This window comes from Falco biarmicus, chromosome 12 (assembly GCF_023638135.1).
Source record: "Falco biarmicus isolate bFalBia1 chromosome 12, bFalBia1.pri, whole genome shotgun sequence".
Classification (NCBI taxonomy): Eukaryota; Metazoa; Chordata; class Aves; order Falconiformes; family Falconidae; genus Falco; species Falco biarmicus.
This window is the reverse complement of record NC_079299.1, coordinates 27,765,236-27,788,134: the sequence shown is the minus strand read 5'-3', so window position 1 is coordinate 27,788,134 and position 22,899 is coordinate 27,765,236. Positions and strand designations below refer to the sequence as shown.

Genomic DNA, 22,899 nt, shown 5'->3' with positions numbered 1-22,899 from the left:
CCTGTATTTCTATCAAAAATATTTTGTAGCTCTAGTTTCCGTAAGACCCAAATGAAGTGTTTCCTATCTACGTCATTTCAGAATGTCATTTTGTTACAGGATATTTATTCTTTGGAGAGGCAGTGATTTGGATATGCTGAGCACAAAAGGAGAGAATTGAGGATCTTTATCCCTGTTTACTTACATTGGTTTCCAGGCCTTTCAGCTTCGTCTGTAAAATAAGTACTGTCATAGCATACAAGCAAGGCTGCTGCTGTATTCTTCATAGCATGTAGCTGAGAAAATTCTGAGCTGTTCTTACATCCCTTCCACAAGGTCATCAGACAAGTGTACATGAAATCTGGGAATGGTTTGTTGTCAGGAAAGCATATATTGCCAGCTTGACACTTGTCAGAGTGTTCATGCTCTGGATATTTTGTGAGTATCAATGCACTGGATCACAGTGCCTTGACAGTGATTATGAAGATAGTTGTCATAAAAAAATAATTTGGAGATTATTCTGGCTCAGAAGGACAAAGAGATTGAATGTATTGCATTGGTCCTGTATATTTAACTGTGGGTAAGGAATTTTTTTCATTTTATGACATTTTGCTTCTATATAGTGTGTTCACAGTCCAAAACCATATTTTTTTTCCCTCAACCCTCTTATTTGTAGTTAGTTTGGGCCAGCTGGTAATCATGGGGAATATCTGATGAAAAGCTTCAGAAACTACTTTAGCCCCAAACTGAAGTACAGGCGGCCAGATGCTGCACTGTAGTGCAGCTGTGTGGTGTGGAACAGGGGACATCATGCCAAAGTAAAGATGGTGGACATAGGTGGACAGAGACTCTTAGGTTGCTCCCTTGCTTGATGCCAGCAGAGATGTGATGCTTTTGTGGCTTATCAGTGTTTGGCAGTGGTTCTGTGCTCTGTTCATGTAAGAGAATGCAGTTCCTGGTTTGACATCTCTATCAGGAAAGGGCATTATCATTGAAAAAAGATTAGAGAATCCTCTAAAGTGGGAGTCATCAGGATAACTCCTGCAAAGAAATTATTCGATAGGTGGTTAGTCTATTGAATCTCTCTATATTTGTTTTTCTCCTAGTAGTATTCCTTTTTGGCAGCTGTTCTTGATGTACAGAAGTAACTTCAGAACCAAGTGCTGGGTAACCTTCTAAATGTTAGATTTTGTTATATCTGGTGTAGATGTAATCCATTGCTTTCAAATCAGAATGTATCTCTGGTTTTTTTTCCTGTTGAAATGGTGATGTTGCCAGTACTGCACCAATGCCATTTCTTAGTGGAAAAAAAATGGGAGTTTTGAAGGACTGAAGTTTAATCACAGCATGCATTTTTCATAATTTAGTTTTGCAAGTTCTTTTGTTTGCAGTGCATATGCCATTATGCTGTGTGGGTCAGCGTTGAAAGGTGAAAGGCTGAGGAGCTGTTAAGGGACCACAGGCTAATCCAGGTCATACGAGGATAAATTTTTTAATAGCTATGACAGTGTAAATACAGCAGTAATGTTACATTTTACTGTTTTAAAAAACACCCAACCAACAAACCGAAACAAGCCACACAAAAAAAGTAGGTAGTTGATGAGAGCTGAATTTTGACAGTTCTAGGAGGTTGAAATACATGTAAGGCATTTATCCTGAGATTATCATAAGCAGTATTGCAATGTCATCTTGAGTGAGGGAACATTTGTAGGAAAAGGTAAGTGTTCCCTGAGTCTGTCAGTGGCTTCCAGGTGTATCGGTTCTAATAAATAACATTATCTCTCCCCATGAACCTTGCTTTCTTAAAGTTCCTAGGCAGTACATCCATACTGTGACTGAGTCATCTTATTCATGCAGCTGGAAAAACAGAAGTAGGAGGGCAGACTGTTACTGGTTTATTCTCAAGCACAAAATAATTAAAAATAAATATATAGAAGAATTACAGATTTATATTTTTTTAAAAATAGTTAAATATCAGGAGTCCAGAGGATGGCCACAAAGATGATCAGAGCTGGAGCTTCTCCCCTATGAAGACAGGTTGAGAGAGTTGGGGTGTTTCAGCCTGGAGAAGGGTCCGGGGAGACCTTACAGCAGCTTCCAGTACCTGAAGGGACCCTCAGGAAAGCTGGAGAGGGACTTTTGACAAGGGGCATGTAGCGATAGGACAAGTGGTGACGGCTTTAAGCTGAACAAGTGTAGATTTAGATTAGATATTAGGAAGAAATTCTTTACTGTGAGGGTGGCGAGGCACTGGCACAGGTTGCCCAGAGAAGCTGTCGCTGCCTGTGGCAGGGGGACTCTAACTAGGTGATCTTTAAGGTCCCTTCCAACCCAAACCATTCTATGATTTGATTATTAATAAATGTCTTAATAAATGGTTACTTTTCCTAAAGCAAAATACATTTGAGGTCCATTTTTAAGACTGCCTGATTAACAATTTCTTGTTTTAAAAAGTTTGTGACATGCTTGTAATGAGTCATGAGTACAAGGGTCTGCTGAAGTGTGTTTGTCTGCTGAATTGACACCTTAGACCTTGCTTTAGCCCAAAGGGATTTTCTACCTGAAGTTTACAACATGCCATTTTCCAAAGATGTTAATATTCCTCCTATATAAACGATGATTTTTTTAAATCTGTTTTGCAGATGTACAACACTCATTCATGAAAAGAAAAATATACTCATCTGCATCTATTTATAAGTGTCAAATTCTGGATCCTGCGCAAGTCAGTTCAAGCTACACACACAAATCTGGCCAGAAGCAAGAAGCTTCTTTATTCATAAGGTTAATGTTAAGCAGCGGACCAAATGCTGTCTCAGTTCCACCAGTGTATCTGTTAAGTAATCCTAGCATTACAATGGCGTATTTGAGATTGAACTTGGCTTGTAGTGCTGTCATTTTTTTTCTCTTCCTATAGCTTTATCCTGCCAGGATTCTTGCTGAAATCAGTGAGTGTTCATGTTAGGGCCTAATCCTTAAGCTTCTTCTATATGTTACTGCAAAGTCTAGGTGCAAACTATAATAGAAAAATAGATCCATAAAAAGGAATTACTTCAGTTCTGTAATGGTGCTTTTGGCTGAAAATCTTCCCAATGATTACTGGGATGTTTTGCTTTTTAAGGACGAAAGCAAGAAGGACTTGAATATGTAACGGGATGTTAGATGAGGTTGGTGTCACAGAACAGTTGTGCCTCCCTGTGGTTTGCTCAACCTTATTATTTTGTTTCATTCCTTTTAAAAAAATGGACCAGTTAAAGATGTCATCACATTGTATAATGTTGCTTAGTAATAGCTAATATTGCCAGCTGCAGCTGAAAGGGAGGCATATGTTTATACAGACTATAAATAGAAGGCTTACTAAATCAACCAATGGACCACTTGCCTTTGCTGGCAATAAACTTTTAATATCACCGCTGATGCTACAGGTAGTACTTGGAAGAATGGAAAACAATCACTTTGTTTAGTGGAGGATGAAATAGTAATGGGAAAAATGTGGCTGGACTTTTCTGTGGTCTTACAGGCTGTGAAGTCAGCAGGTTTTTTCCTCAACTCAGGTTATTAATGTTATCCACAGCTGCAAGGAAGAAGAGCCTTCCCCCAAGACAAACTTCTCTATTTTTCCCTCCTTAGTTTTTCCTAATTTGGTGTTTCTGTATTTTCATGTTTTTCAGCGATGGGTAGAAGGGCTTGGATCTATCATACATAACTTTAGAGCTAACAATGTCAGTCCAATGACATGTCTCAAGAAACAGTAAGTTACTTTTTCCTCTTTTTTTCCTTTATTTTACTGTCCTTTTTTCCTTCTTGGAATTAAAAAAAAAATTGTTTTTCATAGTTCAACATTTGCAATCATGAAACAGTGTAATAAAGAAAATAGTGTTAAATTAGTTTAGAGTTTTTCTTTCCTTTTGACCAGAAGAGGACTCGGGTTTGTATCTGGCACCTGCCCAGGAGAAATTACACGAGAATTTATAACTCTTCATTTGCTTTATTGATATTGTATGTTTTAATTATCATCTGGTTTGTTCTTTCATTGTTGCATATGCAGACAAAACCCCATGAGTCTGTCTTGTCTGCACACTTGCGTTAATTGATACACTGATTCTTTTGGGCTGCTTTTTGCTTTTACAGTTCAAGTGCTCTGTCTAAAAGGTTCCAGAAAAATGTTTTTATTACAGAACAATTATTTGTACTCATTTCACAGACATGGCAATAATCTTAAGCTAAATAGAAGTGTCTAGATCCCAATTTTAATAAATAGTATTTTAAAAATATTTCATTCTTAATTTCAGCTGGATGAAGCTGGCCTTTCTAACAAACACAAATGGGAAAATTCCAGTTCGGAGGTAAGCACAACTGGGAGTTCCAATTTTTATCAGGTACTGGTTGTATAATATTAATAAAATTATGTGGATTAATAATAAAATGTAATATAAATTTTATTACCAATACATACATAAAAAAATAAGTACAGAACTAGACATAGCTGAGTTCCTTACCTCCTTGGTAAACTAGGCAGGACTTCTTAATCAGCCTAGTAAGTTTTTCCTTAGTCCATTGTAATGAAGATAGGAGTGCTTGTAATTGTTTTCAAACTCACTTAGAGCTAAAAGCATCAGTTTTCTCAGCTTAAAACTCCTCAAACTCTGGGATGGGTTTTTCAGTTGTAAAACTTCATAAAATACTTACCAAAAGAACCATAAGAGCTTGCAGGCCAGCTAAGTAGAGGACAAAAAGGTACATTTTAAAATGTAGTTCTTTGTAAAAGAGACAGATATAGCTCTGCCAAAAATACTTCTGCTTTTATAGGAATCCCCAGAATAATATTTGGCTTTTTCCACACAGTAAATGAATCATTGTGTGTGTTATTGTCAGTAACAGAAAAGCTAGAATGGTGTGGTTTTTTCTGCACAGCTGTTAACTATTACAGGTTAACTGATTTTCAGTCCTGTCTGGCTAGGCAGTAAATCTCCCCCGCTCCTGCTCTAGAAATTAATTTTTGGTAATACATTGAGCCTCTTTCCTTTTTATGCAGTATTTGAAAACCACACTTTTGGGGCATGCTGTTTTTTCATAAATAGAAGGTAGCAAGAAGAAGGACTTTGTAAGATAAGCCTCAGAGAACATATTTTTTTTCCGATGGTGAAAGGGAGGATTTTGCATCTATAGAATCTGCAAAAAGACAAAGGGCCTGCCATGCTGCCTCCCAGGTTTCCTTAGTTTCATGACTCGAGTGACACCTCGACAGTGTTAAGGCTGTTTCAGTGTATTAATCTTTCAGCTTTCACATGGCCAAGCCCCTGCTTATTTCTCAAACTTGAACTAAACTGCCATAAGGCACCTTCTGTGCCCAAATCCCAAGGGTAATGATGAGGGCACAATACTACAGGGGCAAATTAATTTTCAAGACTCTAGAGCTTTATGCCCGTGCTTGAACATAGAGCTTTATTCCTCAGTATGAATTTATAGCGTGCTAGCTTGTCTGAAACTGCTTCTGCCTTGAAGTATTTTATCTCGCATTTAGTGAGGCATAAATTCTGTCCGTTGTGCTACAGCACACTCATTTGCGTATGCAGATAAGCCCGCATATTGCTGAAGAGAGTCCATTCCACTGCTTCCAGTGTATTAAATCTTCAAATTCAGATTTGCGCTATTTCCAGGTTGACATAAATTGGTCTCTAGCAGCTAAATTTATTGCAAAAGTGGTTTGCTTACTAAATTGTAAGGGATCTAATCTTGCATGCTGTGCTGAATCTTCTTTACATCTGAATGCTCAAAGGAATGCTGTGTTGGTGTGGGTGAAATGTAGCAACTTTTTGGGGGTCATTCGGGAAGCTGAAAGGATGTATCACGTGGTAGGAGAGATGTCAGTGACAGGCTGGAGGAAAGTTGTAGAGGAGGAAGGTGAATGAAGGGGGGGGGGGGGGGGGGGAAATCAGTCTGCTCTGTAGATCTGCATTGGAAAAGAGGGTGAATCAGAGCCCTGAAGGAGGATGGCAAGATCATGAGATTAGCCTGACCTAGCAACAGCTACTTACCATGAAGTGGGAAATGGCCTTCAGGTGTCTCAGCACTGGGCAGCCTGGGATGTGGGGGACTTCATTGCTTTCCTCCTCCTCCTATGAACCCATAGCGTAGAGAAGGACTGTGGAGAGACAAAAGAGGAAACAAGGTAGATGCGTAAGGAGAAGGCTATGTGGGTGAGGAAGGCAAGCCAGGAAGCACTGGCCAATATGGGCAGAACAGCTGTGCTATGCAAGGTACAGCACGTTTCACATTGTTTGCCCAAGCCTCCTCCCAGGAACTCTTAGCACTGGTTTAAACCACGTGCTGTTGTTTCCCCGTCAGCTGACCTCCAGATTGCTGTGGTCAGCCTTTCTCATATACCTGGTTTTCAAACACAGTGTTACCTAGTCAGCCCTACATTGTCAAACCTCCACCTCCTCCTGCTGCTCAGGGACTCCTGTAGCAATAGCTGTAGCTCTGGGGATGCAGATTGGAAGGTAATTCTCTCAGAATACCCAGCAGATCTGTTAAGTTGCAGGAATGTGTATCACAGGATCACCTGTATTTCATTCTTACATAAAAGTGCAGTAAAACACTGAGGAAAAAAACATCTCACCTGGGAAATCAGAGCTCCTTGCATTTCTTTTTAGATTTAAGACAGGTTTTTACAGCTAGCACATGGCCATAGAGAATGATGAGCCTTGAGAAGGTGAAACTCCTTATGCTGTCGGTGGTAAATGGCATAAATAGTCCTGACTCCTTGCTTAGTACAGTTGGGGGTTGCACAGTCATGAAGATTCTTCTCAACTACTTTTGGATTTTAATGTACTCTAGGGCATATATCTATTACTATTAACCTACTATGTTTGGGAGAGAAGAAATTCTGGCAGTAGTGTGAAAACCGTAGGAGAGCAACCAGTTTTACCTTTGGGCTTTCATAAATTTTAGCGGTCTGAGTCTAGAAGTACATCTACAGACCTTACAAGGACAGGGCATTTGGTGAGATATCTTTTATTTTCAGATTTTAACACTTCTGTAAATGATGAATGAAAACGTCAGTGTTTGTTTAAAAACAAACAAACAAACAACCCCCCCAAAAAAACCCCACAAAAAAACCCCTACTTGATTTCTGCAGCTTTCTGTTGGCAGAAAATGGATTTTCTACATATGCATTGCACCTGTTCAGCTAGAGCCTGCTTAGAAATTAGCTTTGCTCAATCTGTGCTTATCCCTTGTATAACTAAATTTCAAAGGATTTAAGTTGATTTGGCTTCTAACCATGAAAATATATAAAAAAAGAAAAAGCTGAACTATGAAAAATGAGGCTTAAATCTGTTTTACAGTAGTTTAATTTGAAATTTCAATTTTTATTAAATATATTTTGTATTGATTACTGCAGAGTGTCTGGAAGAAATCTTTTTTGATACTTAGATGATGGTTGGAAATCATGGTTTTAGGTTATTTCTTGTGCAGTTTAGGCAGTGGTACTTCCAGTTCTAGTGAAACAGATACATTTAGTGGAGTCATGATAAAAGATTGATTTGAACAGTTTGTGTTGGCTTGATTTTTGAAGTAATGGTTGGAAAGTGGTGAAGGTCTGAAGTAACCAAGTAATTTAATCCCTCAATAAGTACAATAGATTCATACCCTTCAGTCCCAGATTTGGGAAATATTTTAAATATTTATGAGGAAGTACATTCACATGTCACCATAAAAAGCCCCAAACCACTGTAGAGCATAAGGAGTAAACACCTGTAGGTGTTTGTCAGCCAGTAACTTGCCTGCATCTGAAGCAGCCAATTTTCTTCCAAGGCATGCAAGGTGAATGTAAATCTGCTAGAATTAAGTCTTTTCTGATAAAGGGAAAAGTCACTTTATTTACAATGTCCTTAGCAAAATGAAAGCGTTATGCAGTATTTTTACAATCTTTTTTGATTCATGCTATCTTTTCTAGACTGCTGCTCTCATTACAAATTACTGCTATGTTTGCCGTCATCTTTGGTGAAATAAAAAATAGTTTGGCATCAAAAATGAGTTCCCTGCAGTGACAGAGTCTTGGCTCACAGTTTCTGATTAATTACTTATGCCAGTATTACACATTTTATATGACACTTATTACTGGGGACCCGTTCATTAGAATTGATGTGGAATTTTTTTACAGAGCTGGAGATAGGTTGTAAATAGTAGAGCTAACATTACAGGTTGTAAATTGTAGAGCTAACATTACTCTGTGTTCTAGAATTAGTAGAAAAATAGACGTCTGAAATTTTTTTAAGAAACAAGTGCCTAAAGTTAAACTCAGTCTGTATTTTAGTGAAAACATCTCAGTACTTATCAGCTTTGGAAAATCAAATAATTTATTTAGTGCCTAAATAGGGATATAGAAATCTAACTGTTTTAAGAACCCAGTAAAAAAAAAGGGGGGGGGGAGGAGGTGAAGCCAAGATTTGTTAAAATTTTATTTTATCATTTAGATATTTCACTTCCTGATCTTGATTTTACTAATATGAAAATATTTACATAGATGGTTTAGAGTGTTTTGGAGAGAAAACCAGCTGTGAATTGCTATGGCAACAAATAACAGTAACAGTTTGTTTCACATCTTTGACCATGTGAAATTATTTAGTATGCATGAGATTAACAAAAAGTCTCAGCAAATGGTTGTCTCACTTGATGGTAAAGAGCAACATATTCTTACTGGGCCACTATAGAGTCTTTCCAGATGTCCAGCTTTTGTTAGCATTAGTAATAGGTACTGGATACAGACTGCAATTTTTCTCTCCAGATTGAGACACCCAAATCAAGAGGGGTTGTGGGACACGTTATTTTAGTTTAAGCAGAAAGGAGGAGAGTTGTTAAGTTTGGATCCATTTCTCCAGAGTTAGAAATCATCCAAACTCCTCTCAAATGGAAATGGAAATAGACCAAATGCTTTCATGTTAATCACACCAAATAGATAAGCTATAATTGGATTTATTTAATTTCAAGTAAAACCAGTTTGTCAGTCATATGCATGGTGAAAATCACCCCTGTTTTGTGGAAGAAAGGGGATGTTAATCAGTTTGGTGGAAATATTTTGGTTGCAACTGAGACCTACCTAAACAAGTTGTGCATAGCATGTCTATCTATCTAGAACAGGGATATTTATAATGGCTTGAATGAGAGAGCATTCAAGGTGGAGAATGAACACTGCAGCTGGTGATGGGGCAGGGAATGAGATTTGGCATGCATCTGGGGGGGCTCCTGCTAGCAGCGGCTGCTTGAAAAGGAAAGAAGGAAGCTGCCATTGGGAATGGTTCATGCCTGTCTTATGGGTGACCTAGGAGACAGGTTAATGCTTGGAAGGGAAGGGACGTCCCCACCACCAGGAATGGCTGGAGACACGAGTCTCCTCACTTGTAGAATCTGCTGCTTTTTAAATACAGTCATTTATCTATGCAGAGAGTTTAAAAGAGCCAACAGAATAATGCTTTGCATGGCTGTGTGTTCCAGTATATTGGGGAAAAAAACCCCTCTTTTTGTTATTTTTGCAGTTCATTATTTTGATGTATTTCCTAATACATAGCTTGCAGGCAGAGCAGTGCTGCTCTGTGAAGCTTAGAGCACTTTTTCAACTGCAGTTACTTGGAGGCTGCTTACGTTCATCAGTTGAAGCCAGAGGAAAATGTTGACAGTAAAAGCAAGAGAGAGAAACGATTGTTTAAAAAGTGACTAACATTTCTTTTTTTTTTTTCTCCACTTTTTTTGTTTTAGCATTACCAGAACCTTTGCATCAGGTAAAACAGAAAAAGTGATCTTTCAGGCACTTAAGGAATTAGGTCTTCCCAGTGGAAAGGTATTTAGTGGTTTTGAACAACTTCTATGTATACTAATGAATTGATGAATCATTCACATTTGTAGCTGTGATCTAAGTCATTTGCATCACATAAAAACATGCCTGTTGTTCATGAATAACTTATTAATCACTGAAGGTTGTTTACTAAAACCAAAATGTAATTAAATCTCTATGACAGTGGTCCTGAAACCTCTTAAATGAGACTTCCCTTCTTCTCTGTATTAGGCTACCTTTTGTTCATTTATATGAAGTACATGAGCACAGAACATGCACGTAACACTTTTTTTTGTTGCATGCTGTCCTCTCAGTTGCCGTTTTTGGACTCCTCCTGGTCTTTGCTCCCTTCCATTGGAGAACCACTGCCCCATTCACAGTGGGAGCCACTGCCAGCAGCCCCGGAGAGGTGACAGCTGGTTACAGTCGCAGCTGCTTTTTTCAGCTTTATTCCCTGTGCAGTCTCCCTTCTCGATTTTGGAGGCTCCAGGCCTTGGTGCTTGGCCCTTGATGAGGGGTAGCCCTGCAGGCTCAGCAGCTTGCTTTCTCCAGCCAGGGAGAGGGGGCTGTAGAAAGATACAAATTCTCAGCTGGAGCAGTACCTGGCACCTGAGATGAAATTTTTCTTCAGTGTTGCACTTCCCATTTTGTTCAGAGGAGGACCTGATACTGAATGTGTTAGCCCTGTGTTCCCTCCCTCACGGAAGTTCTACATGCCCCTGTATGAAAACTGCTTTGCTTTTTAAAACCATTGCACCAAGCCTGGGACTTTTTCTCCATGTTCCTTGGCTTCAATATAAATATCCTGAAGTTTGTACAGGATTTTGGACTTTTGTGGTTTCTTTTAAGCTTCAGAACTAAAATAAAGACTCTTTTCCAGTTCTGTAGAATGAATGTTACTCTAGGGTCAGAATATAAGCATGTTGAACAGATCTATGATAAAGATGAATAAGAACTTTTTTTCAGAAAATACAAAAGAAACTAGATAAACGTATACTAGGTAAAGAGCTAAAACAGTTCTCGGTTGTTTTTTCTGATGCTCTTGGGAAGAAAGCACGTAAGCTCTCCTTTGCTGGATAAATGTACCTTTGCATTTTGTTGCAGAATGATGAAATTGAGCCTGCAGCATTTACTTACGAGAAATTTTATGAGCTCACCCAAAAGATATGTCCCCGAACTGACATAGAGGACCTCTTTAAGAAGATGTAAGTTCGAATGTAATATAATCTTGCTTTAAACTCATTTTGCTTTATTTTTAGTCCATATCTAATAGTTTCAGAAAATTGTAAAGATTATCTAACCTTGATTCCTAGTAGATTCAAGTCTATGTTTTTCCCCTTCCTTTCCTATCAGATTGTTAATGTAAAAGTTCATTCTGTATTTTAAAGCAACTTTTACATGGGTTAGAGGAAGCACCTGGAACTTTTTATTTGCATTGGCTTTACTAACTACTGTAATTTTAACTTGCTCCTTTAGGTGATTAACATAGTATGGGAACTAATGAAATAAGAAAATTGAAATTTTAAAAGTTTCTTCACTCAATTTATTCTCAGCTGGAGGACTTACATGTTGTTTTATGAAGTAAAGTTTGTTAAATTGTAGGAAGTATGGGAGATATACTGTGCTAAGCATAGACAGTTAGTATGCTTTCTGTGACTGTTCATTTTGAGATTATAGAGCTACTTCAGGTAGAAAAGTAGGTGGTTTTAAAAGTATCAACAATGTCAACATGTAAATCATACCTACTGTAGCATCGTATGTGAAAACTTACATTCTCTAATAAATTTCTTTTCAGCAATGGAGACAAAACTGATTATTTAACGGTAGACCAATTAGTGAGCTTTCTAAATGAAGTAAGCTTTTTCATACATTAACTACCATACAAGTCTGTCTGCAGTGGCTTGCTTCTTCCAATCTTTCCATTGCATGAATCATGCCATTATTTGCTATGCTATTGATCTGCTGATCTTTCCATTATGGTAACATCCAGGTGCAAAAATCAGCTCCAACCTTGTATGTTGTGCTTTCTACATGTTGGCTTTGCAGATTGCATCTGTTGATTACTTGCTGTTGTGTTATGTTGTGTGTTATGTGTGTTTTATACATTTTTATACTGTTACATTCAGTGCAGTTTCAACTAAAATACACCCAGTATTTTATTATAAGCAATTACTTTACCTGTAGGCCACAGCTAAACAACACCTGCTAATCTGTTTGAATAATAGAAAAAATGAAGTCGGATTTTATAAACAGTAGTTTGATTCTTTTCAACAGTATTATTTCAATCTATTACAAATATAAGAGCTAAGAGGGTATTTTAAGAGTTTGTATATGATTTTTAAAATCCTATGTGTGTAGAATAAGAGGAAATATTGCTGTATACAGTTGTTGGCAAGAGTCTTTAGTGTTTCTTAAAAACATCATGACTGTGTGAAGTAGTTCAATAAACAGTGCAGGGTTGGGTTTTTTTCTATTCCTAAAGCACAGTAAGGTATAGAAGACTGACTCATTTGGAATTGCAACAATAAATGCACTATGTAGATTTGACAATAACTTGGAAAAAAAATGGAAATATAACATGGATAGCTGCTTTATCACTCTGCATGATCTTTTAGGGACCAGGTGCGTTACCAAAAATCTCTCCATCTAAAATTATCTTACTACTTATAAATCCATTTTACGTATTGTTATATTTATTTGATACTGCTGTATGAAGATTCAAGCAGTAAGTTCCCTATATATCAAATTTAGAATACAATTTTCTTTTTTCAGTAGGGAATGTATGCCTTGCTTTTCACCAAACCTGAATTACATGTAGAAAGAGTAATCAAAAAGAAAAGATAGTGAGAAGATTAATAGCTTCAGGACTAATGGTTACATACTTGGGCCCTTAGTTTGTATCCACACAGCACTCTCTATTAGCAAATTGGAGTACATGCTTAATCTTACTACCGTGAAATGTTCTTTTTTCACAGCTATTTACAAAGTTCAATGTCCAAATGCTTGCAGAACTGGAGTCATAGCTAAAGCATGTAATTTTTGCTTCTGCATTGAAGGAGAAAGGATAATGGGATTTAAATTATAAACTATCCCCTTAAAATACCTCAGCCCCCTAATTCACCTGTAGTGATAGATACACTTCATTGTTTGAAGCACCCAGCCCTGTCCCCCACCTTGAACCATATTAGCTTCTGAATATTTTTCTTAGTGCCAATCCTCATTTTTCAGTAGATTACTATTATCATTATTTGAAAATTGGTCTCTATTGTTTTAGCCGTTCTTTTTACACAATCGGTGTTAGGGACAGTATTGGAGAAAGATGCATCTTGTTGACTACATTGCTACTGACAACACATTTTGTGATTCAAAATCTTGTAGTTGGCCCTTCAGTTGGTGGCCAGTGCTGGGAAAAATTAGTCAAGTGGTTTTATAGAGTAGGCATTAATTCTGATGACTGAAACTAATGCCTTTGGTTCTTTGCTGGAGGTCTTTTGGTCTCCAAATAGTTTAAAGTTTTGGTAATGATTTGAAGGACGCTAAATGACCCAGAATTTCCCTCCTGAAGTGATCATTGCTGTCCCTTTGACAGCTTGCCAACACTGCAATTAGCAGTGGTGGTTAATGCTGGAAAACTTCAAAGGATTATTATCATTATATAGGAGAGGGGAGTTACTTGGCAAAGCAGTTATATTCATGAGAGTCTTTAACTTGAATTATTTTGAATTCAGCAACTTCCTAAGCATGCTGCAGAAGCTCTAAGTATTATGGGTTTGTAAGGGAGCATGAGGATATGTTACTGGGTATGAGGGGAGGGTGAGCCACTTTCCTGGAGTTTTTCCAATTTGACTTTTAAATGCTGCTGGCTGACAGCTGATTTAACTGTGCATCAGTATTAAAGCTTCTGGGAAGTTTTTAGAAATGTAATTATTTTCAGGCACCAAGTATTTTGTCTAGGTCGTCTTCTTTTTAACATCCAATTTGAAAAAAAAATGTAGAAAAGGAACCAAAATCATTACTGTTAAGACTTGCTCTTGCCATTCATTTGCTGTAATAAATTAATAAGCCAAGTAACTCAAAATGGAAATACAGTAGTCTGACCAGGATTCATCCTTTCTTCTGGGAAGGAGGTATGAGGAGATCCTTTTCCATCCCCCTCTCCCGCACTTCCCCTCCTCTTACCCACTTCCTTGCTTTCCCTCCTTCCCTTGTTCTTTGGTTTTCATCTCCATGAAAGGACACCCTTCTTACTACTGCACAGAACAATTTCAAGAGGCGCATTTGGCCCTGGCACATTAAGAACTGCTGTGCATCTCTGTATCCACTCAAAGAGGAGACTAGAGGCCAGGCTGGGAAGGCTAAATGATCTTTCTCTCTTTGCAGAACCATACAGGCATTCGTCCTCCCCATGCTTTTAGATGGGTCACCCTCGTATGGTTAAGAATGTCTATTACAGCATAAGGGCATCCTGTATAAGTAACTAGAACAACCAAATGCAATTTTGGTGGACATACACAATTAGTCCTAGGGCCTGTTGTCTTTATAGGCGAAACTTCATGCTTTTTAGTTTCATCAGCTTTGGTGTTACAACTTTCCTGTGCCAACAAGCTCAGTAGTGCAGAATGTTGCCTCATGAGATACTAGTAAGCAATCTTCCTTTTATTTTTTAAGTAAAACTTCATCAGTTGTCAGTTTTACTTTATTTTTTTAAACTAAGTAAAAATGAAGACACGCTTTTGTTCAAATGGAAAAATGAGTGATAGTCACTGCTACAAGATTAATACTTTAAGAGTAATGTTTTACTCTTAGCTCCTTCTGATAAGTCTGGGACTGTTCTAAAGAGGAGACTTTTTGCTTTATCCCATTTATTTTCTTCTGTTTGCTTGTGACTAACTGTAGAAGAAAGAGAGTGGGGAAGAGCACTTTTCTTGAGTTAAAAGCTTCCCTACTATTTCTTACAATTTTTTGAAGTGGTGTATTGTCACTAATGGTATAAAGCTTGTCATTTGTCATGGTAGACTGTAGTGTTGCATGCCAGTGTTGTGTTGTGCGCTGCTTAGCAAGTTATGTCCTGCATCCATCTGCTCTCATATCATATTTCATCTGAGTTTTACTTAGATATCCAGATAGCTGATCTGTAGTGAATGAAACTGCTGTATTTTAGATGCTGCAGACTGTCAGTAGCATTACTTGAAAGATCCCTCCTTAAATGCATGATTAAATTGGCATTGGTTGTAATTTCTTGGAATTAATTAAGCACATATACCAATGTATTGATTGTAAGAGAAGAGACCAAGTGCTTGTTTTTGATTGGATATTGGGTTTTTTCATGAAAAAAATGTTGAAAAGTTTACACATAAGGAATTACAGCAAATGCTGATAGTGCTGTGCCAAGCCATATCAACACCATCCTGTCCACTCCAAATTATTGATCGCCAATATGGGGGTGGCCTGTTACATTTCTGGATTCTGCTTAAACTAAAGCTTGAAAACTGCACCTACTGGGGTAAAAGTGTTTTCAGTCACATTTATTTCTTTGTTTTATTGCATCTGCTTACATGCCACTACTCCGTTCAATTCTGTTTTTAATTTTCTTTTAATGGAGAATCAGGCACACAGTGTGCAGCTCTAATCCAGCATGGAGGAAAAAAAAAAGTTACATAGCACACTATTAAGTGAAAACTTAAAAACTTCGAGTTTTAGTAGTGTATTAGAAATCACTGCTAAATTGTATCTAAATATTAGATATATTATGAAATCCTCATATTGTAAATTACTGTGAATTGAAGAGATGATACTGTGAAGCTCTTTTAAGTTGTACATATTTCTTCTAAGAACCTGCACTGTTTTTTGAATAGTTAATAATGCAATGTTTCCATGATTCATCAATAATCATCAGTAGATGCATATTTCTAAACTTGGGTTTCAAATTCTGTATTTATAGTATAGCTTTATTTTACTTTTAATTTTTACTTTATCTGTAGATATTGCTGAAGACATGCATTTTTGCAGAGGTGATTACAGTGCCATCAGTCAAGTCTGTCAGTTTACATGACCTGCAAAAAAGATTAGGAAGAGAGAGAAATTGCAAAGGAGAAATTTAGCTATTTATTTTCAACATTTCATTTGCACTTATATGACGTGCAATCATTACTTTCATGAACAGGCAAGAGCAGGACCAGTTATATGAATGCACTGGACTGTGGTTTTTTGAGATCTTTTTATAGTCAAACTGCCTAGGTTTCTTATGAAAGTTAAGATTCGTTTTCTGTCTAAAGCTAAAGTTACTGTTGAATAGTCTGTAAATTTTAGGGCGCTTTTTTTTTTTTAAATGTCCACTTCTTTCTTTCTCATCTGCAGTAATGAAATGCTCTTGGATGATAGCCATGCACTATATTGTTTTGCTGAATTCCATTGTTTTCTAACCTTAGCATCAACGAGATCCTCGCCTCAATGAAATTTTATTTCCCTTTTATGACACAAAAAGAGCCATGCAGATAATTGAGACATATGAGCCAGATGAAGACTTGAAGAGTAAAGGTAAATGTGGGAGGGAATTCAGTGTTCACTGTTTTTTTAGATATTTGGGGAGTTTGTTCCAAAGCATCCAGACTTTTAAAAGGGAGCTTATAGTCCTTGTGATCAGCGGGCAAGCACTTGTGTTGCCACCCAGTAAACTATACCAGGAAACGGATCTGATGAAAAATACCTCCCCCTCAAAATCAGCTTTTCTTTAAAAGGATTGTTTCCCTGATCCAGATTACAGTGTGGCTACAAAGACGGCCACCTTGATACTAAAATAGGAGAGGCTAGGATTGAGTAAATAGGGAACAACACAGAGACCCCTAGCCACAAGGTAACATGCATGTGGCTATGGGTGAGGTCTCAGAGAGGCTGCAAAGAGATACTGTGTAAAAATAAAAATTAAAAAAATTACCAGGTGTGCCATGGGGGGTATACATCCACCTTCTTACAATATCATCTGTATAGTGCTTGAGGGCAGCAGCCTAGCTTAGAATAGTGGTGCGTTGAAAAATGTTTTCTCTGAGCAAGAAGATTGCAGGCAGTGTCTCCAAGCCATTCTTGGGCAGTTTGTGTCCTAAGCTGCTATGGGTGTTGGAGGTGTCAGTAGTTGAACTTAGCTCCCAGTTCTTAGCCGTTCTGTTGAAATAGCTTGGGATCAACTACAGAAATTAAAAATATTGCTATCCCCGCCTGTCCTCCATGCCCTTTTGCTGGAAGTCACTTTCATCATAGCATGAAGAGGAGGAGACTGCGCTTTGCAAAGCCCATAGGCCTTCAGCTCCTAACAGGAATGCACTTCTTCTAGACATTTAGGCTAATGTATCAAGCTAGCACTTGAGAGGCAGAATAGCTTTTACACATCTGCTAGTGCTTCCCCTGCTCCTCCTGAAGGATGTGCAACATCAGAGGCAGACAACAGGAGGAAGCAGTATCTTAAATTGCTTCAGTAAATCCGAGGCAGCTCTCACTTGGTGCTGCGGCCTTGTTGGGTTCCCTGTGTGTCTTTATGTTGCTTTATGATCACAGGAGTTGACACCAGCAATGCGTTCCGCAGCAACACCTTTCACTTTCTTTAGGCCAATGGTTGGGAAGAGTTTATGGGTGTGTTCCTCAGACTACAAACTTAAGGAAACCTTCTGTAGGTGGATGTATAGCTTTCACCATTCCTTATAGTACTTCAGTCGTTTTGACCAGACCGCTAGGGGAAGAGCTTGTACTGTATATGCTACTCCAGATGCTGCATTGTATGCTGGGTTAATAGATTGCTTTTTTATTAGTGTGAAAACATGGACTTTCCAGGCATCACCTGGGAGAGGAGGAGGTATTTCTCTTATCTAGAAGTATTTTGTACATGTTATGAGGATTTTCCACTCACAAGCAGTGTAACTTACTTCTCTTCCTCTCTACATGAAGTAGAATTCTCCAGGTATTAATAATTACTTGATTTTTAGTAAACTCTTCCCTTTTTTTTTTTTTTTCTTAAAAAAGCACTCATCTGTGATTCTTCTTGATGCCAGTGTATTTCACATATCTGCCAAAATAAGGAAGGCATACTAATGTAGCGGCCACCTCCTTAGGGGTGGAAAATGTAAAAACATGTTTTATGAAGGTGGAAATTAATATAGAACTGGAAAACAATGTTCAGTAATTTGCAAAGAAGAGGATTTTGCAGGCACCAGGCTGTAGCAAGGGAATTACATTGGCTTATTATTTTAGTCAATAATTGAATCTTGGCTAATTATTTAGGGTATTTTTTGATTTATATTTCTAACAGGTTCTAAGTAAATTTGGTAAAGCTGCTGCAGGGATAGGGTTATGGAGAGTAACAACAGAAAAACAGCAGTGTCCTCTTACAGTGTTAGTCCATTGGTTGTATTCACAGTGCAATCAGAAAAATGATTTCATACAATGTGTTGAACCTTAGTATGTAAAGATGGCAAGAAATTATCTCACCAGTGGCTATTCTCTGCAGTCTCTTTCCTCTTCTTACATAGAACTTTGCTGCTGAGTAAAATAATTAAACTCGGCACCCTTTTTTGCTAAATTATGTAGATTAAGAAACAAGGCGGCTGCACAAGGCAGTAGCCATAAGCTACTTCAGTAACAGAAGACATAAAGCTGCACAAGTTAATGCTGCGGTTTAGTAACCAGAGTCTGCTCAAGAACACTACAAAAGCAAATTCTTCCACCTGGTCAGTTCATGTCAAACATATGAAGACCAGTCTGTTCAGCACAGAGCTCTGTTAAGTTGCTTAAGTCTCAGCCATTATTTGTCTAGAACACCTGCCCAGCTGTGACTTTTCTACTGCATGATGCATTAGATGCACGGTGATTAATAAAATAAAAGCATTCTTAAAGCTGAAACTTCCATTTTGCCTCCCTTTTCCCCCCTTCTTCCAAAACTCAGTATCAGCTGAGAAGATAAGAATAAGACATTCCACAACATTTCACCTCTGGCTGACACTGAGCACAGAAAATTTAAGCTCCAGTAGAGGATTTTTTCAAAGTTAGGAGCAGAACAAAAAAAGCAAGATTACTGGAGTTACTTGTATAAGAGAAAATGCAGTCTTAAAGAAAATGAAAATAAGAATGCTGCAACCTGTGCTTTAACAATAGCAGAGTGTTAATACATGACTTTAGGAAGAGCAATCTCCAAATTAGTGCCAGATAACCATCTTCTGCAGTGACTCTTTGTGAGTAATCTCTTCTCTCCAACCCCAGATAATTTTTCATTCTCTTGGCCACCTTAAAACTGATATTGTAGTACTGCTTATTCTTACTTTCTTTTCATTAGAATTTGTTCCTTGATATATCATTTTTTTATACTTTATGAAGCATATAATAGCAGAGAAATGAGACAAGTGTTATGCATTCTATCCTCTGAATTACTGTATGTCCTGTGTTCATTGTAGAAAATTACTTGCCGTTCATTATAAAGGAATCAACCTGCATTTCAAACAGTAAACTTGAAGATACCTTAGGTTTTCCTAATGCTTTGCAAATGAAAAAATACAATCGTTTTCAGGTATACCTCCACTTGTTTTTGTCAGTGGAGAACAGTCACTGCACATGCTGCAAGCTGATTAACAGCAATGTGGCAGTCAGGGCAGGACTAAATATAAGAGAGTGGAGAAAAGTACCGTAGAAGACTGGTACATGCAAACCCACAATTTCTGGCTTACAAAGTTCCAGAGCCCCAAATTGTTGGGAGTATTCTGAGGAGATGTCACTACTTACTTGCCGCCTTCACATCCTGTTGATGCCTTAGGTCTACTAGTGGCGAGTGCTGGACATAGGATAGTGAGCTAGGAGGGCACCTGATTTTTCTTCTTTTGTTATCTGGGAACACAGTGGCAGATTTTGCACCAGAGACACAGTTGCTGGTCAGCTTGGAGCACTGGAAGGGGAAAGTTTCTTTTGCTTGCAAAAGCCTATGTAAATATAGCTTTTGTTCTAGGATTCCTGCTCTGTGAGGCAGTTTGATTCCTGCCCGCTATAAATTTCTAGTAGTAATTCCCCATGCTTTCTTCTTCCTTCTAGGAGTCATATCAAGTGATGGGTTTTGCAGATATTTGATGTCAGATGAAAATGCCCCAGTTTTCCTGGACCGTTTGGAATTATATCAAGAGATGGACCATCCTTTGGCTCATTATTTCATCAGTTCCTCTCACAATACGTATTTAACAGGCAGGCAGTTTGGTGGCAAGTCTTCAGTGGAGATGTACAGACAAGTGCTTTTGGCTGGATGCAGGTTGGAAGCAGAAGATAACAGCCTTCAATATTTGTGAATCTAATAGTTTAAACCTACACAATATACCTTGGTGTTGATACATTGCATAATTGAATATATAAATTTATGAATGTGGTAAATGAAAATACACATGTTTAAGATGCCATTTTTCTCTCAAAAAAAATGTTGAAAGGCAGCAGAATGTAGCAATTGATGTCAGGAGAGAGTTTGTGAGAAACAGAACAGAAGTTTGATCTCAGAATGACAACTGAAGAAGTTCAGAGGGCTTTCTGCTTTGTAATTAACAAGTTTATATGTAAATGAGAATCAGATTATGATTTCCTGCTTCATTTCTTGACATACTGGAATGTGTCATAGTTAACTGAGTAAGAGAATAAGTTAGAGTGTTACAGTGCTAAAAACATTATTATTCAGGGGTAAATGTATTGACTCACACGTACTATATTTAGGGTAGTATAACCGAAGTTATAAAAGCAGTCTGAAATTACAGATGTGCAGCTTAAAAGGAATTGTGTAATGCCCAAAACTGCTTTGTAACTTACTGCTCTGAACATCACTGCTCAGAACACATCCCAGATAGCTTGCCTGTACGGAAACACTAAGGAAGCTGACATCGTTTTTCATGGGTCTTTAGGTGTGTTGAGCTGGACTGTTGGGATGGCAAAGGTGAAGACCAGGAACCAATAATAACGCATGGAAAAGCAATGTGTACAGATATTCTTTTCAAGGTAGGTGCCTGACCTCTACACCTGGCAGTAAGCCCCAGCAGAACCCCCGGAGAAGAATCCGTGCAGGATACCTTTCCTTCCTTAGCACCCAGACACTGCTCCCTTGCTACAAACTGACAGATTCCATAGGTGCAGTTTCTTGCCCCTAGATCTTAGGGCTCATTTTTGACTGACGTCATATACCCCTGTGTTAGGTCTGCCTTTCCACAGAAACTGCAGGAAGCAGGCTTCCTTCTTTTACCCCATATTTTCACATCTTGTGGCTCTTTGCACCACAGAATGAATATCTTCTCCACTGTCTGAGAAGTTCCTTACTGTGGAAAAAGCCTGAAGATGCAGGATTTACTTTGGGAATAGAAATTCTTCCGGGCAAGAGAAGATGGCAGCAGTGGTAGTGTTGATGGGTTCTGGGTGAAGCTGCCATCATGCTGCAGGCACAGTGACGCATCTGTTGGGTGCTCAGTCCAGGTTTTAGGGGAACGGAGAAGAATGAGCATGGCTTCACTTGGTGCATTTGAGACTGGGGTCTCTGTTTCTCAAGGTGGGGTGGAGAATAAAAAAATCTTTTCAGTATGATTGTAATTTGATCTGTTCTAATTTGAATCCTATTAGAATCATAGGATCGTTTAGGTTGGAAAAGACCTTTAAGATCACCAAGTCCAACCGTTAGCCCAGCACTGCCAGGTCTGCCAGTAAGCCACAACCCTAAGCGTGACATCTAGGCATCTTTTAAATACTGCCAAGGACGGTGACTCAACCATTTTTCTGGGCAGCCTGTTCCAATGCTTGACAACCATTTCGGTGAAGAAATTTTCCTAATATCCAGTCTATTATTGTATTTTATAGGATGTAATTCAAGCCATTAAGGAAACAGCATTTGTTACATCAGAGTATCCTGTCATTCTTTCATTTGAAAATCACTGCAGGTATACAGTGCACTTTTTTTTTCTTTTTTTTTTATAGTGCAATATATGGCAGAGATGATATAGCTCAAAAATATTAAAAATTGAGTGTACTTGAAAACTGTGTAGGGATATGCAAGTATATTGAATATCACTTGGAAGAGACTATAGTTTAATATACTAGTCAATCTTTGTCTAGCTTAATAATGGCAGTATTTTTATCTGCATTAAAGCTGTGAAATATATTTGGATGTTCCATTAGCTGTGTGGGATTCAGTTAATCTGCTTTTTTGCTCTTATTAATTCATCTATGTCAGATAATAGACTTTTATTGACAAAATAATTACAGTAAAGTTAATACTTCTCATTTGAGAGAAAGTGGGCCGTATATAATTTGGGATGTCTACATTACTTAGTATTCTGTTTTGCTCAGTAATAGTGGTTTCTTTTTTATATTTAAAAATTAACGTGATCTTTTCTAGCAAATATCAACAGTACAAGATGTCAAAGTACTGTGAAGATCTTTTTGGAGATCTCCTGTTGAAGCAGCCTCTAGAAACGCATCCAGTATGTTATATTCTACCAGTTGTTTTTTATATTAGCTGTATTTATAAGAGATGCTAAACTGGGATCGTATCACTTGTAGTGCTGTGTGCTGCCAGTCTTGTTCTTTCAAAAATGACTAGGGCTTTTGGGTGTCTATGCTTTTTGCTACAAACTTGTCCTTATCTGATTTGTTTAATCTGTTTTGTACAGGGCTCTGATGAGCAGCCTGGGGAAATCCATCCCCTTGATGTGTGATGTAATATCAGCACGTACATAAAATACACCACATATATTGTATTTGCAGGTCATACGTAACTCTGAAGTTGTCAGTCACTGTTGAAAACCAGTTAATTATAAATTGCATGGCCTCAGCTGAGGAAACCTCTTCCCAGCCTCACTTGGCATGTTTCATGCTCCAGATCAGGTCCTACAGTCTAGGTGGCCCCCACTACTGCATGAAGAATTAAATTAAGCACAAAGAGTTCCCTGCAGTCTCATTTGGACTATCAAGTGCACTGTAATCTGCACACATTTCTCTCTCCTGCATGGCAGGAGATAATAAAAGACACTCATTCGCAAACACAATATTTGAGACTTTAATAGCTTGTTACCCAGTGCTTGCAGCTACTCCTCCAGGCT

At 38.1% G+C, this 22,899-nt stretch overlaps 1 protein-coding gene across 7 annotated transcripts in view; it reads left to right on the top strand.

The window, feature by feature from the left end:
- PLCB4 (phospholipase C beta 4) overlaps positions 1-22,899 on the top strand; it is a 208,953-nt gene that overhangs the window by 125,979 nt on the left and 60,075 nt on the right. For all 7 annotated transcript variants that reach the window (XM_056357323.1, XM_056357317.1, XM_056357322.1 and 4 more), the window contains 10 exons: positions 3,648-3,727; positions 4,269-4,322; positions 9,736-9,817; positions 10,916-11,016; positions 11,607-11,664; positions 16,240-16,348; positions 19,874-20,084; positions 20,719-20,812; positions 21,659-21,738; positions 22,197-22,281. In XM_056357323.1, coding sequence (XP_056213298.1) covers positions 3,648-3,727; positions 4,269-4,322; positions 9,736-9,817; positions 10,916-11,016; positions 11,607-11,664; positions 16,240-16,348; positions 19,874-20,084; positions 20,719-20,812; positions 21,659-21,738; positions 22,197-22,281 — 954 coding nt within the window. The remainder of the gene's footprint in view (positions 1-3,647; positions 3,728-4,268; positions 4,323-9,735; positions 9,818-10,915; positions 11,017-11,606; positions 11,665-16,239; positions 16,349-19,873; positions 20,085-20,718; positions 20,813-21,658; positions 21,739-22,196; positions 22,282-22,899) is intronic.